Here is a 14,377-nt window from a genome sequence, read left to right on the forward strand (position 1 = left end):
TCTTAAAATAGAGTGGTGATCCTAATTGACCTAAAATAGAGAATTTTTACTTGGATTAAATGTCAGGAATTGTGGAAAAACTGAGTTTAAATGTATTTGGCTGAGGTGTATGTAAACGTCCGACTTCAACTGTATATCTCCTCTCTGTCTAATCTATGTCTCCTCTCTGATTCCTCTCTAACTCCTCTCTGTCTCCTCTCTGATTCCTCTCTAACTCCTCTCTGTCTCCTCTCTGATTCCTCTCTAACTCCTCTCTGTCTCCTCTCTAACTCCTCTCTGTCTCCTCTCTAACTCCTAACTACTCTCTGCCCCCTCTCAGTCTCCTCTCTAACTCCTCTCTGTCTCCTCTCTAACTCATAACTCCTCTCTGCCCCCTCTCTGTCTCCTCTCTAACTCCTAACTCCTCTCAAACTCCTCTCTAACTCCCCTCTAACTCCTCTCTGTACCCTCTCTGTTTCCTCTCTAACTCCCCTCTAACTCCTCTCTGCCTCCTCTCTGTCTCCTCTCTGTTTCCTCTCTAACTCCTCTCTGCCCCCTCTCTGTTTCCTCTCCAACTCCTCTCTGTCTCCTCTCTGACTAATCTCTGTCTCCTCTCTAACTCCTCTCTAACTCCTCTCTGTCTCCTCTCTGACTAATCTCTGTCTCCTCTCTAACTCCTCTCTAACTCCTTTCTATCACCTCTAACTCCTCTCTGCCTCCTGTCTGTCTCCTCTCTGTCTCCTCTAACTCCCCTCTGCCTCCTCTCTGTCTCCTCTCTAACTCCTCTCTGTCTCCTCTCTAACTCCTCTCTAACTCCTCTCTGACTAATATCCGTCTCCTCTCTAACTCCTCTCTGACTAATCTCTGTCTCCTCTCTAACTCCTCTCTAACTAATAACTCCCCCCTAACTCCTCTCTAACTCCTCTCTGACTAATATCCGTCTCCTCTCTAACTCCTCTCTGACTAATATCCGTCTCCTCTCTAACTCCTCTCTAACTCCTCTCTGACTAATATCCGTCTCCTCTCTAACTCCTCTCTGACTAATCTCTGTCTCCTCTCTAACTCCTCTCTAACTAATAACTACTCCCTAACTCCTCTCTAACTCCTCTCTAACTCCTCTCTGACTAATCTCTGTCTCCTCCCTAACTCTTCTCTAACTCCTCTCTAACTCCTCTCCGACTAATCTCTGTCTCCTCTCTAACTCCTCTCTAACTCCTCTCTAACTCCTAACTCCTCTCTGTCTCCTCTCTAACTCCTCTCTAACTCCTCTCTAACTCCTAACTCCTCTCTAACTGCTCTCTAACTGCTCTCTTTTTCCTCTCTAACTCCGCTCTGTCTCCTCTCTTACTCCTCTCTAACTCCTCTCTAACTCCTAAAGGGAGTTTTCAGGTGAACAAAAGAGAAAAGAGAAAAGAGAAAAAAGAGAGAAAAAAAAGAGAAAAGCTTTTGTGGATATAGTCAATAACAAACAATTTCATTTTAATTACAAGTACCAACAGGGAGACCTTTCGCACAAAAGAGAAAATGTCTAACTTGGCCTTTGCCGAGAAGGCCCTTATATCCTCATTCCACAGAACCAGGAAGTCAAAACAATGTTGTCATCAGCTAGAGAATGGCACAGTGTTCCTGTCACGTTCTGACCTTTATTTCCTTTGTTTAGTCGTTATTTAGTATGGTCAGGGCGTGAGTTGGGGTGGGCAGTCTATGTTTGTTTTTCTATGATTTTGGGATTTCTATGTTTCGGCCTAGTATGGTTCTCAATCAGAGGCAGATGTCATTAGTTGTCTCTGATTGAGAATCATACTTAGGTAGCCTGGGTTTCACTGTTTGTTGGTGGGTGATTGTCTATGTTAGTTGCTTGTGTCAGCACAGTTCTCATTATAGCGTCACGGTATAGTTTGTATTCAGTGTTCAGTGCTTTCTTTAATTAAAAAATCATCATGAACACATACCACGCTGCATTTTGGCCTGCTCCTTACGACGATCGTGACAGATTCACCCAATACCAAGGACCAAGCGGCATGGTGACAGGCAGCAGCAGCAGGAGCAGCGCAAGGAGGAATGGACATGGGAGGCCGAGTTGGACGGTAAAGGACCCTGGGCACAGCCAGGAGAATATCGCCGCCCCAAAGAAGAGCTGGAGGCAGCGAAGGCGGAGAGGCGCTGGTATGAGGAGGCAGCACGGCGGTGTGGATGGAAGCCCGAGAGTCAGCCCTAAAAATGTATTGGGGGGGGCACACAGTAAGTGTGGCGAAGCCAGGTAGGAGACCTGCGCCAACTTCCTGTGCTTACCGGAGGGCGAGAGAGACCGGGCAGGCACTGTGTTATGCTGTGGAGCGCACGGTGTCCCCAGTGCTGGTGCATAGCCCGGTGCGGTACATACCAGCTCCTCGCATCGGCCGGGCTAGAGTGGGCATCGAGCTAGGTGACATGAAGCCGGCTCTACGCATCTGGTCTCCAGTGCGTCTCCTTGGGCCAGCGTGCATGGCACCAGCTTTACGCATGGTGTCCCTGGTTCGCCAGCACAGCCCAGTGCGGGCTGTTCCACCTCGCCGCACTGGCAGGGCGACCGGGAGCATTCAACCAGGTAAGGTTGGGCAGGCTCGGTGTTCAAGAGCTCCAGTGCTCCTGCACGGTCCGGTCTATCCAGTACCACCTCCACGCACCAGCCCTCCGGTCGCAGCCCCCCGCACCAGGCTGTCTCTCCATCTCATCCCTACAGAGCTCCTCCGTCCAGCGCTGCCAGAGCTTCCGCCCCTCAGTCCAGAGGTGCCAGAGCCCCTCAGTCCAGAGGCGCCGGAGCCTCCCGCCTGTCCGGCGCTGCCGGAGTCGTCCTTCACCCCGGCGCTGCCGGAATCTCCCGTCCATTCGGGACCCATTTCTAGGGTCACCAGTCCGAGGTCGGCGGCGAGGGTCGCCGTGTTTAGGATGCCACGGAGGCGGACAATGAGGCGGAGAAAGACTGTTGAAGTGGGGTCCCGCGCCAGAGCCGCCACCGCGGACAGATGCCCACCCAGACCCTCCCCTATAGGTTCAGGTTTTGCGGCCGGAGTCCGCACCTTTGGGGGGGGGGGGGGGGGCTGTCACGTTCTGACCTTTATTTCCTTTGTTTTGTATTTAGTTAGTATGGTCAGGGCGTGAGTTGGGTTGGTCAGTCTGTTTGTTTTTCTATGATTTGGGGATTTCTATGTTTCGGCCTAGTATGGTTCTCAATCAGAGGCAGGTGTCATTAGTTGTCTCTGATTGAGAATCATACTTAGGTAGCCTGGGTTTCACTGTTTGTTGGTGGGTGATTGTCTATGTTAGTTGCTTGTGTCAGCACAGTTCTCATTATAGCGTCACGGTCATTATTTGTTTATTGTTTTGTATAGTTTGTATTCAGTGTTCAGTGCTTTCTTTAATTAAAAAATCATCATGGACACATACCACGCTGCATTTTGGTCTGCTCCTTACGACGATCGTGACAGTTCCACAGAACACAACAACAATCAGTGTCCTTGGTCCTTGGACCTCCAGTCTGGCGTCAATCCCGATCATCAGATATGAGTTTAAAATACAGCATAGTGTCTAGTGACTAAATCCCGTGACACTAATGAGTGTCACAAATATAAAGCTTCAAATCATGTGAATAACAGTAAGGGGAAATACAGAAATATGCTAAGCATTGTGTTAATTACTCTTAAGTGAATATTAATGTTATTCATCTTAAATATTTTTCTAACTGTGATTTAAAGCATTTTTATTCCACCGGCAAATACAACAACAAAAAAATCTGGAAGAAGGACAGTTTTGGCAGTGCTCAACCTATATTACGGTAAATTCATAAAATATCAGATTATCCTCGGTATCTCTCCACTGCCTGTGTCTAAAATCTGTTCTCCAGGTTACAGATTACTGTGGTCCTCACATGTGTATCAGCTTGGCAGAATATTTATTTATTTAACTTATATTTTATCATGGACTCATACTGAGACCAAGGTCTCTTTTACAGATGAACCCTGAATTACAGAAAATACACACATGCTAATTAAAATCCAAAACGCAAGCAGAAAGAAAAAAAACTGTCATTAAACATCTCTATCAGCTTTCTACCAAAACATAAAATGTCATGTTTTAAGGATTTTGTCACAAATAAGGTGCAAGAACACTAAACTCTGATTTACTCAGTAGAGACCAAAGGAATTTCCTGAAACAGGGTGTGGAAACTCAAATGTCTAAAGTTAGCCAAGACAATGCGCAGGAGTGGCTTCGGGACACATTTCTGAATGTCCTTGAGTGGCCCAGCCAGAGCCCGGACTTGAACCCGATCGAACATATCTGGAGAGACCCGAAAAATGCTGTGCAGTGACACTCCCCATCCAAACTGACAGAGCTTGAGAGGATCTGCAGAGAAGAATGGGAGAAATTCCACAAATACAGGTGTGCCAAGCTTGTAGCGTCATACCCAAGAAGACTCGAGGCTGTAATCGCTGCCAAAGGTGTTTCAACAAAGTACTGAGTAAAGGATCCGAATAGTTACGTAAATGTGTTTCCATTTTTTTAATAAATTTGCACAAATTTTTATGTCTTTGTCTTTATTGGGTGTAGATTGATGAGGGGAAAAATAATTTAATACATTTTATAATAAGGCTGTAACGTAACAAAATGTGGAAAAAGTCAAGTGATCTGAGTACTTTCAGAAGTCACTGTATGCTTAAATCATAAGAGTTATTTTTATGCACTCTATTGGACAAAATGTTCTTAGTTTTATCTGCATTCAAAACGGACTTCAAGTCAATAAAGTTTTTCTGTAATACAATGAATTCAGACTGTAGTTCAGATAGAGCCTGGTCAACCGTGGAGGCAATAGCATACACAACAGCATCGTCGTCATACAAGTGCAGGTTACAATATTTTACGGACAAGTCGATATTGTTTATGTAAAAAGTAAAAAGTACAGGACCCAGAATCGACCCTTGCGGGACACCTTTCATAATATCCAGGAAACCTGATTTAACACCATCAGTAGCTACACGTTGAGTTCTATCTGTCAAGTCATGTTTAAACCAGTTACATGCAGCCTGGTCAAGGCCAATTGAGGAAAGCCTCTAAATTAGCAGTGAGTGAAAAACAGTATCGAAAGCCTTTGACAGGTCAATGAAGAGGGCAACAAAACGATGCCTTTTATCCATACAGTTAACCATATCATTTATAACTCGGGATGCAACAGAATTAGTGCTATGACCTGATCTAAAACCCTGACTGATGTACATTAATATACTGTATACTGCAGATCTACATGCCCTATGAAGTAATGAAGGACCCAGGGTTGGGATAGGTCGTTGGCATTGTCACGCACATGACAGTTTCTCCATCTTGTCTGAGGGTGTTGTTGAAACACAATAGTGTCCTGTGTCTCTTCCAACGAGCAACACTGGATGTTCTATCACATTAACTCTACTGGATGGCAGTCAGTATTCTATCACATTAACTCTGTGGATGGCAGTCGGTATTCTATCACATTAACTCTGTGGATGGCAGTCAGTATTCTATCACATTAACTCTGTGGATGGCAGTCAGTATTCTATCACATTAACTCTGTGGATGGCAGTCAGTATTCTATCACATTAAGTCTGTGGATGACAGTCAGTATTCTATCACATTAACTCTGTGGATGGCAGTCAGTATTCTATCACATTAACTCTACTGGATGGCAGTCAGTATTCTATCACATTAACTCTGTGGATGGCAGTCAGTATTCTATCACATTAACTCTGTGGATGGCAGTCAGTATTCTATCACATTAACTCTGTGGATGGCAGTCAGTATTCTATCACATTTACTCTGTGGATGGCAGTCAGTATTCTAAACCCGGACGACGCTAGGCCTATTGTATATTGTTGTATATCTCAATAGTAAAGAGGCTGGGGGTAGGGTTAGTGTTAAGGTTGTGGTTGAGGATAGGGATAGGGTTAGTGTTAAGGTTGTGGTTGAGGATAGGGATAGGGTTAGTGTTAAGGTTGTGGTTGAGGATAGGGATAGGGTTAGGGTTAGTGTTAAGGTTGTGGTTGTGGATAGGGATAGGGTTAGTGTTAAGGTTGTGGTTGAGGATAGGGATAGGGTTAGTGTTAAGGTTGTGGTTGAGGATAGGGATAGGGTTAGGGTTAGTGTTAAGGTTGAGGATAGGGATAGGGTTAGTGTTAAGGTTGTGGTTGAGGATAGAGATAGGGTTAGTGTTAAGGTTGTGGTTGAGGATAGGGATAGGGTTAGGGTTAGTGTTAAGGTTGTGGTTGTGGATAGGGATAGGGTTAGTGTTAAGGTTGAGGATAGGGATAGGGTTAGTGTTAAGGTTGTGGTTGAGGATAGGGTTAGTGTTAAGGTTGTGGTTGAGGATAGGGATAGGGTTAGGGTTAGTGTTAAGGTTGAGGATAGGGATAGGGTTAGTGTTAAGGTTGTGGTTGAGGATAGGGATAGGGTTAGTGTTAAGGTTGTGGTTGAGGCTAGTGGTAGGGCTAGTGTTAAGTTTGTGGTTGAGGTTGAGGCTAGGGGTAGGGCTAGTGTTAAGTTTCTGGTTGAGGCTTGGGATAGGGCTAGTGTTAAGGTTGTGGTTGAGGTTGTGGTTGAGGCTAGGGGTAGGGTTATCATTAAGGTTGAGGTTGAGGCTAGGGGTAGGGTTAGTGTTAAGGTTGTGGTTGAGGCTAGGGTTAGTGTTAAGGTTGTGGTTGTGGTTGAGGCTAGGGCTAGTTCTAAGGTTGTGGTTGAGGGCTAGGGTTAGTGTTGTGGTTGAGGGTTAGGGTTAGGCTTGTGGTTGTGGTTGAGGGTTAGGGTTAGTGTTGTGGTTGTGGATGAGACTAGGGTTAGTGTTGTGGTTGGGGGTTAGGGTTAGGTTTGTGGTTGTGGTTGAGGGTTAGGGTTAGTGTTGTGGTTGTGATGAGGCTAGGGGTAGTGTTGTGGTTGAGGGTTAGGGTTAGTGTTGTGGATGTGGCTAGGGTTTGAGGTTGTGGTTGAGGGTTAGGGTCAGTGTTGTGGTTGTGGATGAGGTTAGGGTTGTGCTATTGTTAGGCTTAGGGCTGGGATTAGGGCAGACTTGGGGTGAGGCCTTTTCATAAATTCACCAGCCTTAGATTTATCTATTTCGCAACAAAGCCTACTTCACTCACGCCGCCAAACTTACCCTAGTAAAACTGACTATCCTACCAATTCTCGACTTCGGCAATGTCATCTACAAAATAGCTTCCAAAACTCTACTCAGCAAATTGGATGTAGTCTATCACAGTGCCATCCGTTTTGTTACCAAAGCGCCTTACACCACCCATCACTGCGACCTGTATGCTCTAGTCGGGTGGCCCTCGCTACATATTCGTCGCCAGACCCACTGGCTCCAGGTCATTTATAAGTCTATGCTAGGTAAAGCTCTGCCTTATCTCAGTTCACTGGTCACGATGGCAACAACCACCTGTAGCACGTGCTCCAGCAGGTATATCTCACGGGTCATCCCCAAAGCCAACACCTCCTTTGGCCGCCTTTCCTTCCAGTTCTCTGGTGCCAGTGACTGGAACGAATTGCAAAAATCACCTAAACTGGAGACTTACATTTCCCTCACTAACTTTAAACATCAGCTATCTGAGCAACTAACTGATCGCTGCAGCTGTACATAGTCCACCGGTAAATAGTCCATCTGTAAACCTAATCTACCTACCTCATCCCCCATATTGTTTTTATTTACATTTCTGCTCTTTTGCACACCAGTATCACTACTTACACACCATCATCTGCTCATCTATCACTCCAGTGTTAATCTGCTAAATTGTAATTACTTTGCTACTATGGCCTATGTATTGCCTCACCTCCTAATTCCATTTACACACACTGTATATAGACTTTCTTTTTTTCTCTATTGTGTTATTGACTGTACGCTTGTTTATTCCATGTGTAACTCTGTGTTGTTGTTTCTGTTGCCCTGCTTTGCTTAATCTTGGCCAGGTTGCAGTTGTAAATGGAGAACTTGTTCTCAACTTGTTTACCTGGTTAAATAAAGGTAAAATAAAATTAAAATTAAAAAGGAGTGTCTGATATTTTTTTGGAAGCTATTTAAAAAAATATATATATATATTTCACCTTTATTTAACCAGGTAAGCTAGTTGAGAACAAGTTCTCATTTACAACTGAGACCTGGCCAAGATAAAGCATAGCAGTTCGACACATACAACAACACAGAGTTACACATGGAATAAACAAGCGTAGTCAATAACACAATAGAGAAGAAAAAAAAGTAAGTCTATATACTATGTACTATGCTGCATTCATCATATATTCACCGGTTACCGTAACATACTGTAGGTTGAGTTCATGGACTTGGGAGGAAAAATAAAACAGGCAGTTCTTTGAGGAGCTGGAAAAGTACACCAGGTTACAGAATATCCCAGTCCATCCAGTCTAGATGCTTCCAGACGTATCATTAAGAAATAAAGAAAATAGTTAACACTAGCACCCTCTGCAGGTGGCACATACACATAGCACATGGACGTATTACTTTATGACTCGGGTGTGAATAGTATGTAGAGTTCCAATGTGTTTTTGTTTTTTTCATGTCAAAAAAGAGTAGCGATCTAAAGACGACAACACAAGTAGCTCATTTTCCATTGGTTTATATTTATTGTCCTGTATATAATAACTGGTAAACTACAACTAAGTGACTTTTATACAATTCAAAGGTTTAGCATTGTACTCTTAATAACGAAACATGTTTAGATTATGAAAGTAACACTGCATGAGTGACGGGAGGCTTGACAAATGGGAAGGAAGACAGGGTCTCTGGTTGCATCATCACCAGCAGCTGTCCCAGCTAGCACATTTGGTTCCTTGGAAGCTGTGGGAACGTACGTTTTAAGTAGTTAAGATTCCTGACGGTTAAAAACAAAAAAAACGTTTTGTATTACTTTCTGAGAATAGAAGTGAAAACTTAGCCTGTTCTGGGCACGTTAATATTTAGGTTGCAAGGTTCCCCTGAAAGCCAGCCTGGGAGTTTTTTTTATTAACATTCTGAGAACGGAAATTCAAGGATATTTTTAAGGTAATTAAATAACGTTCTGAGAACATATTTTCAATAAGACTTTTAATAACACTGCTAGTTTAGTTTGGGTTAACTGTTATGAACTCCCAGCACAGATGGACATTTATTTTTCTGGGCATTAATCATGCAAACACATTCCTTTTTTATTGTGGCATTTGAGATTCAAACCTATGATCTTCTGTTCTCTATCCATGGAAATAGTCCACAGCTCCACCAAGATGGAGCTAGCATGCCATGTTAAAAAGAAACCCTCAAGCAAAGCTGTTCATTTTAGTCTTTACAAACAGACCCTAGTTATTTCTTAACGTTCTCTGAACGTTCTGTGAACGTGACTTTAAACAGAACCATGAAGAAACCGGTAGAAAACGTTACGCTGAAGTACTGAAATTCCCTCAGAAGAACGTTATCTCTGAACGTTCTGAGAACATAACTTTCAATAGAACCGCGAAGAAACCTGTAGACAACATTTTTTGCTGAAGTACTGAAATTCCCACAGAAGAACGTTATCTCTGAACGTTCTGAGAACATAACTTTCAATAGAACCGTGAAGAAACCTGTAGACAACATTTTTTGCTGAAGTACTGAAATTCCCACAGAAGAATGTTATAAAACTGAAGTAAATGTTATGGGACAGTTGTATGCTAAATAAACATAGGACGTTCACTCTCTAACCAAGCTCTAAGAAACATATGGTTTTCAGAACGTTATGTGCTAGCTGGGGACCTATCAGCACAGAGACAGGGAACATGTTGGGCATCTAGTGGGACTACCTGTGTCTGGGTGCCAGCGTTTTGCTAGCTGGGGCATTTGCCGCATACATAGTTTAGGTGACCCACTGGCTTGTAAAACAAGCAGACCCTCTGTCTTTGACCTCATGTCAGGTCAGAGCCAGTTACCAGGACACCTCTGGTTAAAAGCAGGGTGTAGGGGATAGATCAGCCTTATACAGCAGGGGCAATGTGATTGGTAACACCGACCACAAACTCGCCCAATCAACACACCTTTGTCTGCAGAGAGCCAATCCAGGACTGGTTTATGAGTTTGACAGTAGGAGTTGGTAGAAGTGGAGCTTTGGAGCCCTGCACCAGGAGACAGACAGACAGGTAACAGTCCCCCTAAGACTGTAACTAGGCGTCCCCTGCACCAGGAGACAGACAGACAGGTAACAGTCCCTCTAAGACTGTAACTAGGCATCCCCTGCACCAGGAGACAGACAGACAGGTAACAGCCACTCTAAGACTGTAACTAGGCATCCCCTGTACCAGGAGACAGACAGACAGGTAGCAGCCCCTCTAAGACTGTAACTAGGCATCCCCTGCACCAGGAGACAGACAGACAGGTAACAGTCCCTCTAAGACTGTAACTAGGCATCCCCTGCACCAGGAGACAGACAGACAGGTAACAGTCCCTCTAAGACTGTAACTAGGCACCCCCTGCACCAGGAGACAGACAGTCAGGTAACAGTCCCTCTAAGTAACCCTGTGTAAGAGCATTATACATCAATCAGGTAAGGGATTGAAAACCCGGTCCCCATAGCAACAAGCTATTAAAGGAAGCAGAAGGTTTCATGACAAAAAAAAAAAAGGATTTGGGTTAAAACATCAATTGACGTTCTGTATGTTCATAGATGAGAACATATGCAGCAATTCTATCTCCCATTAAATATTAAGATCTCAACAACACGGTTCTTCAAATTGTTTTAAAAAAAAACATTCGATGAGACAAAAAAAAACAAATAAATAATCAAATGAATAAATAAATAACATAAGAAATAGATAAATAATTGGAATAAATAACTGAACAAATAGCTGTGGATAAAAGATAGACCCACATGATCGCATGGATGCTTTTGCAGAAAATATCTTTAGAAAGAGCATCTTTACAGAGCGACCTCACGTCACTGGTCATTGAGCAAGAGGTCTGGACATAATAAATAGTGGAATAAGGAAGTGAGGAAAAAGTACATGATAACATCAAACATCTGTCCCTTGTTTTTTTTTCTTCCTCTGTGTGTGATTCCAGGTCAGGAATGTCAGGGCCATGTTCGGTACCAAAATGTTCTCGATCGTATCAGATAGAAATACCACAAATAGGGCCGACGTGATTCCTTATTCTACATCTCAGAGATCCATGTTTGTTCTACATAGCATACTTCTATCTGAATGTGCCCCAAGTCAGAATAGGGGGCAGGGACAGATGCACCCTGGGACCTGTAGTACTGTATTGGGAGGGGCAGGGACAGATGCACACTGGGACCTGTAGTACTGTAGTGGCAGGGACAGATGCACCCTGGGACCTGTAGTACTGTATTGGGAGGGGCAGGGACAGATGCACCCTGGGACCTGTAGTACTGTAGTGGCAGGGGCAGATCCACCCTGGGACCTGTAGTCCTGTAATGGCAGGGGCAGGGACAGATGCACCCTGGGACCTGTAGTCCTGTAATGGCAGGGGCAGGGACAGATGCACTCTGGGACCTGTAGTCCTGTAGTGGCAGGGGCAGATGCACCCTGGGACCTGTAGTACTGTAATGGCAGGGGCAGGGACAGATGCACTCTGGGACCTGTAGTCCTGTAGTGGCAGGGGCAGGGACAGATGCACCCTGGGACCTGTAGTCCTGTAGTGGAAGGAGCAGAGGCAGATGCACCCTGGGACCTGTAGTCCTGTAAAGGCAGGGGCAGGGACAAATGCACCCTGGGACCTGTAGTCCTGTAGTGGCAGGGGCAGGGACTGATGCACCCTGGGACCTGTAGTCATGTAGTGGCAGGGGCAGGGACAGATGCACCCTGGGACCTGTAGTCCTGTAGTGGCAGGGGCAGGGACAGATGCATCCTGGGACCTGTAGTCCTGTAATGGCAGGGGCAGGGACTGATGCACCCTGGGACCTGTAGTCCTGTAGTGGCAGGCAGCTCTCTGGTACAAGCAGCAGTCTTCCTCCTTTCTGTTTCATCATCATGCGAAGTCACCATCAAATAACAAGCCTCTTCCAAAAAAAATCACATAGAATATACAGTGCATAGTTTACAAGCCAGAACTTACAGTTTAGAATCATCTATACATCCTGATATATCAGTTCCCTTCTGCATGCTAAATCGTCAGCCATCTTTTCTTTTGTTCTTTATCGCATCTGTTTTGATCTCTCTGGTTCCTAAGCATAAGTGTCTTTGGGGAAATTACGTAATGACATTGGAGGAAGAATTGCCCAGTGCTGTTTGATTTGATTTGATTTCTTTCTTTCACTTGTATCTCTTCTTTTCATCTTCTTTGACAAACATTTTTTTGGGGGGGTTTACTTTTGCTATGCAGAAACATATGGAGAAAGTGCTTACAGAATTGTTCTTTATCAATTATTTTCTAAAAGCATGATCTGAAAAATGTTATTTTAAATAAGTGCCTGTGTGAAGACAAATCGATATTTCAGATCCAGGCTCTGGTTAATGCTGGTATACAGAGATGGAGACTGAGGATGGTATAAAAAACAGAGAAGGTCTGACCCTGTGTTTGGACCAATCAGGGACGCATAACATGATTTATCTCCCTCCCCCTCTCTCTCCCTCAATCTCTCCTGCTGTTCTCCCCCATCTATCTCCCCCCCCCCCCCCCCAACTCTCCCTCTCTCTGTCTCTCTCTCATCAGAAGCCGGGGCTTTCATAGCTGCTGCGACTGTAGTTGCTGTGGCTCCTGGGGCTGCGTGAGCGGCTGTGGCTCCTGGGGCTGCGTGAGCGGCTGTGGCTCCTGGTGCGGCTGTGACTGCAGCTGTAGCTGCGGCTGCGACTCCTCCCTGAATGGGAGGGGCTTGACATGGAACTGGAGGAGGAAGGGCTGGGGCGGTAGTACGGGATAGGCCGCTTCCGAGCGCTGAGGAGAGGAGAGGGTAGGAGATTAGACAGTGCATAAAGCTCTTGTAGGAGTTAGTTAGTGTGAGGAGGACCAGCACATTGACAGCTGACCAGAGAGCGTGTTTTCTTGTCTCTGTTACAGTATGGTCCAGTAGGAATGCTGTACGTTTTGCAACATAATCCATTTTTTAAATACTCTCAGAATTTAAATATCAAATGTATTTAAAAAAATATGTATAAATAATCCATGTACGGTACCACGTCAAATCTATAACACGTTTGAATCTTCATAAAAGTTTAACAAAAATAAAAAATAAGGCACTTGGTCAGCTGTCATGAAAAGCAGACCAGAGAAATAGGCTGTAGTTATTATTGTATTTATTTCTATAGTTATTACTGTGGTTGTTACTGTAGTTATTAGTGTGTTTATTACTGTAGTTGTTACTGTAGTTATTATTGTATTTATTTCTATAGTTATTACTGTGGTTGTTACTGTAGTTATTAGTGTGTTTATTACTGTGGTTGTTACTGTAGTTATTATTGTGTTTATTACTGTGGTTGTTACTATAGTTATTAGTGTGTTTATTACTGTAGTTGTTTCTGTAGTTATTAGTGTATTCATTACTGTAGTTGTTTCTGTAGTTATTAGTGTGTTTATTACTGTAGTTGTTTCTGTAGTTATTATTGTGTTTATTACTGTAGTTGTTACTGTAGTTATTATTGTGTTTATTACTGTGGTTGTTACTGTAGTTATTATTGTGTTTATTACTGTAGTTGTTACTGTAGTTATTATTGTATTTATTACTGTAGTTGTTACTGTAGTTATTATTGTATTTATTACTGTGGTTGTTACTGTGGTTATTATTGTGTTTATTACTGTAGTTGTTACTGTAGTTATTATTGTATTTATTACTGTAGTTGTTACTGTAGTTATTATTGTGTTTATTACTGTGGTTGTTACTGTAGTTATTACTGTGTTTATTACTGTGGTTGTTACTGTAGTTATTAGTGTGTTTATTACTGTGGTTGTTACTGTGGTTATTATTGTGTTTATTACTGTAGTTGTTACTGTAGTTATTATTGTATTTATTACTGTAGTTGTTACTGTAGTTATTATTGTGTTTATTACTGTGGTTGTTACTGTAGTTATTACTGTGTTTATTACTGTGGTTGTTTCTGCAGTTATTATTGTGTTTATTACTGTGGTTGTTACTGTAGTTATTATTGTGTTTATTACTGTAGTTGTTACTGTAGTTATTATTGTGTTTATTACTGTGGTTGTTACTGTAGTTATTATTGTGTTTATTACTGTAGTTGTTACTGTAGTTATTATTGTATTTATTACTGTAGTTGTTACTGTAGTTATTATTGTATTTATTACTGTAGTTGTTACTGTAGTTATTATTGTATTTATTACTGTAGTTGTTACTGTAGTTATTATTGTGTTTATTACTGTAGTTGTTACTGTAGTTATTATTGTATTTATTACTGTAGTTGTTACTGTGGTTGT

The 14,377-nt window shown here is 43.1% G+C and overlaps 1 protein-coding gene across 2 annotated transcripts in view; it reads right to left on the reverse strand.

Moving 5' to 3' along the window:
* Positions 1–8,593: 8,593 nt before the first annotated feature.
* The window catches only part of LOC110533304 (serine/arginine repetitive matrix protein 3), a 186,579-nt gene continuing 180,795 nt past the window's right edge, over positions 8,594–14,377 (reverse strand). For both annotated transcript variants that reach the window (XM_036989600.2, XM_090188856.1), the window contains one exon: positions 8,594–12,886. In XM_036989600.2, the coding sequence (XP_036845495.2) occupies positions 12,661–12,886 (226 nt within the window). In that variant the 3' untranslated portion in view covers positions 8,594–12,660. The remainder of the gene's footprint in view (positions 12,887–14,377) is intronic.

Source organism: Oncorhynchus mykiss, chromosome 10 (assembly GCF_057628025.1).
Source record: "Oncorhynchus mykiss isolate SJ-2025 chromosome 10, ASM5762802v1, whole genome shotgun sequence".
In the NCBI taxonomy this organism is placed as follows: Eukaryota; Metazoa; Chordata; class Actinopteri; order Salmoniformes; family Salmonidae; genus Oncorhynchus; species Oncorhynchus mykiss.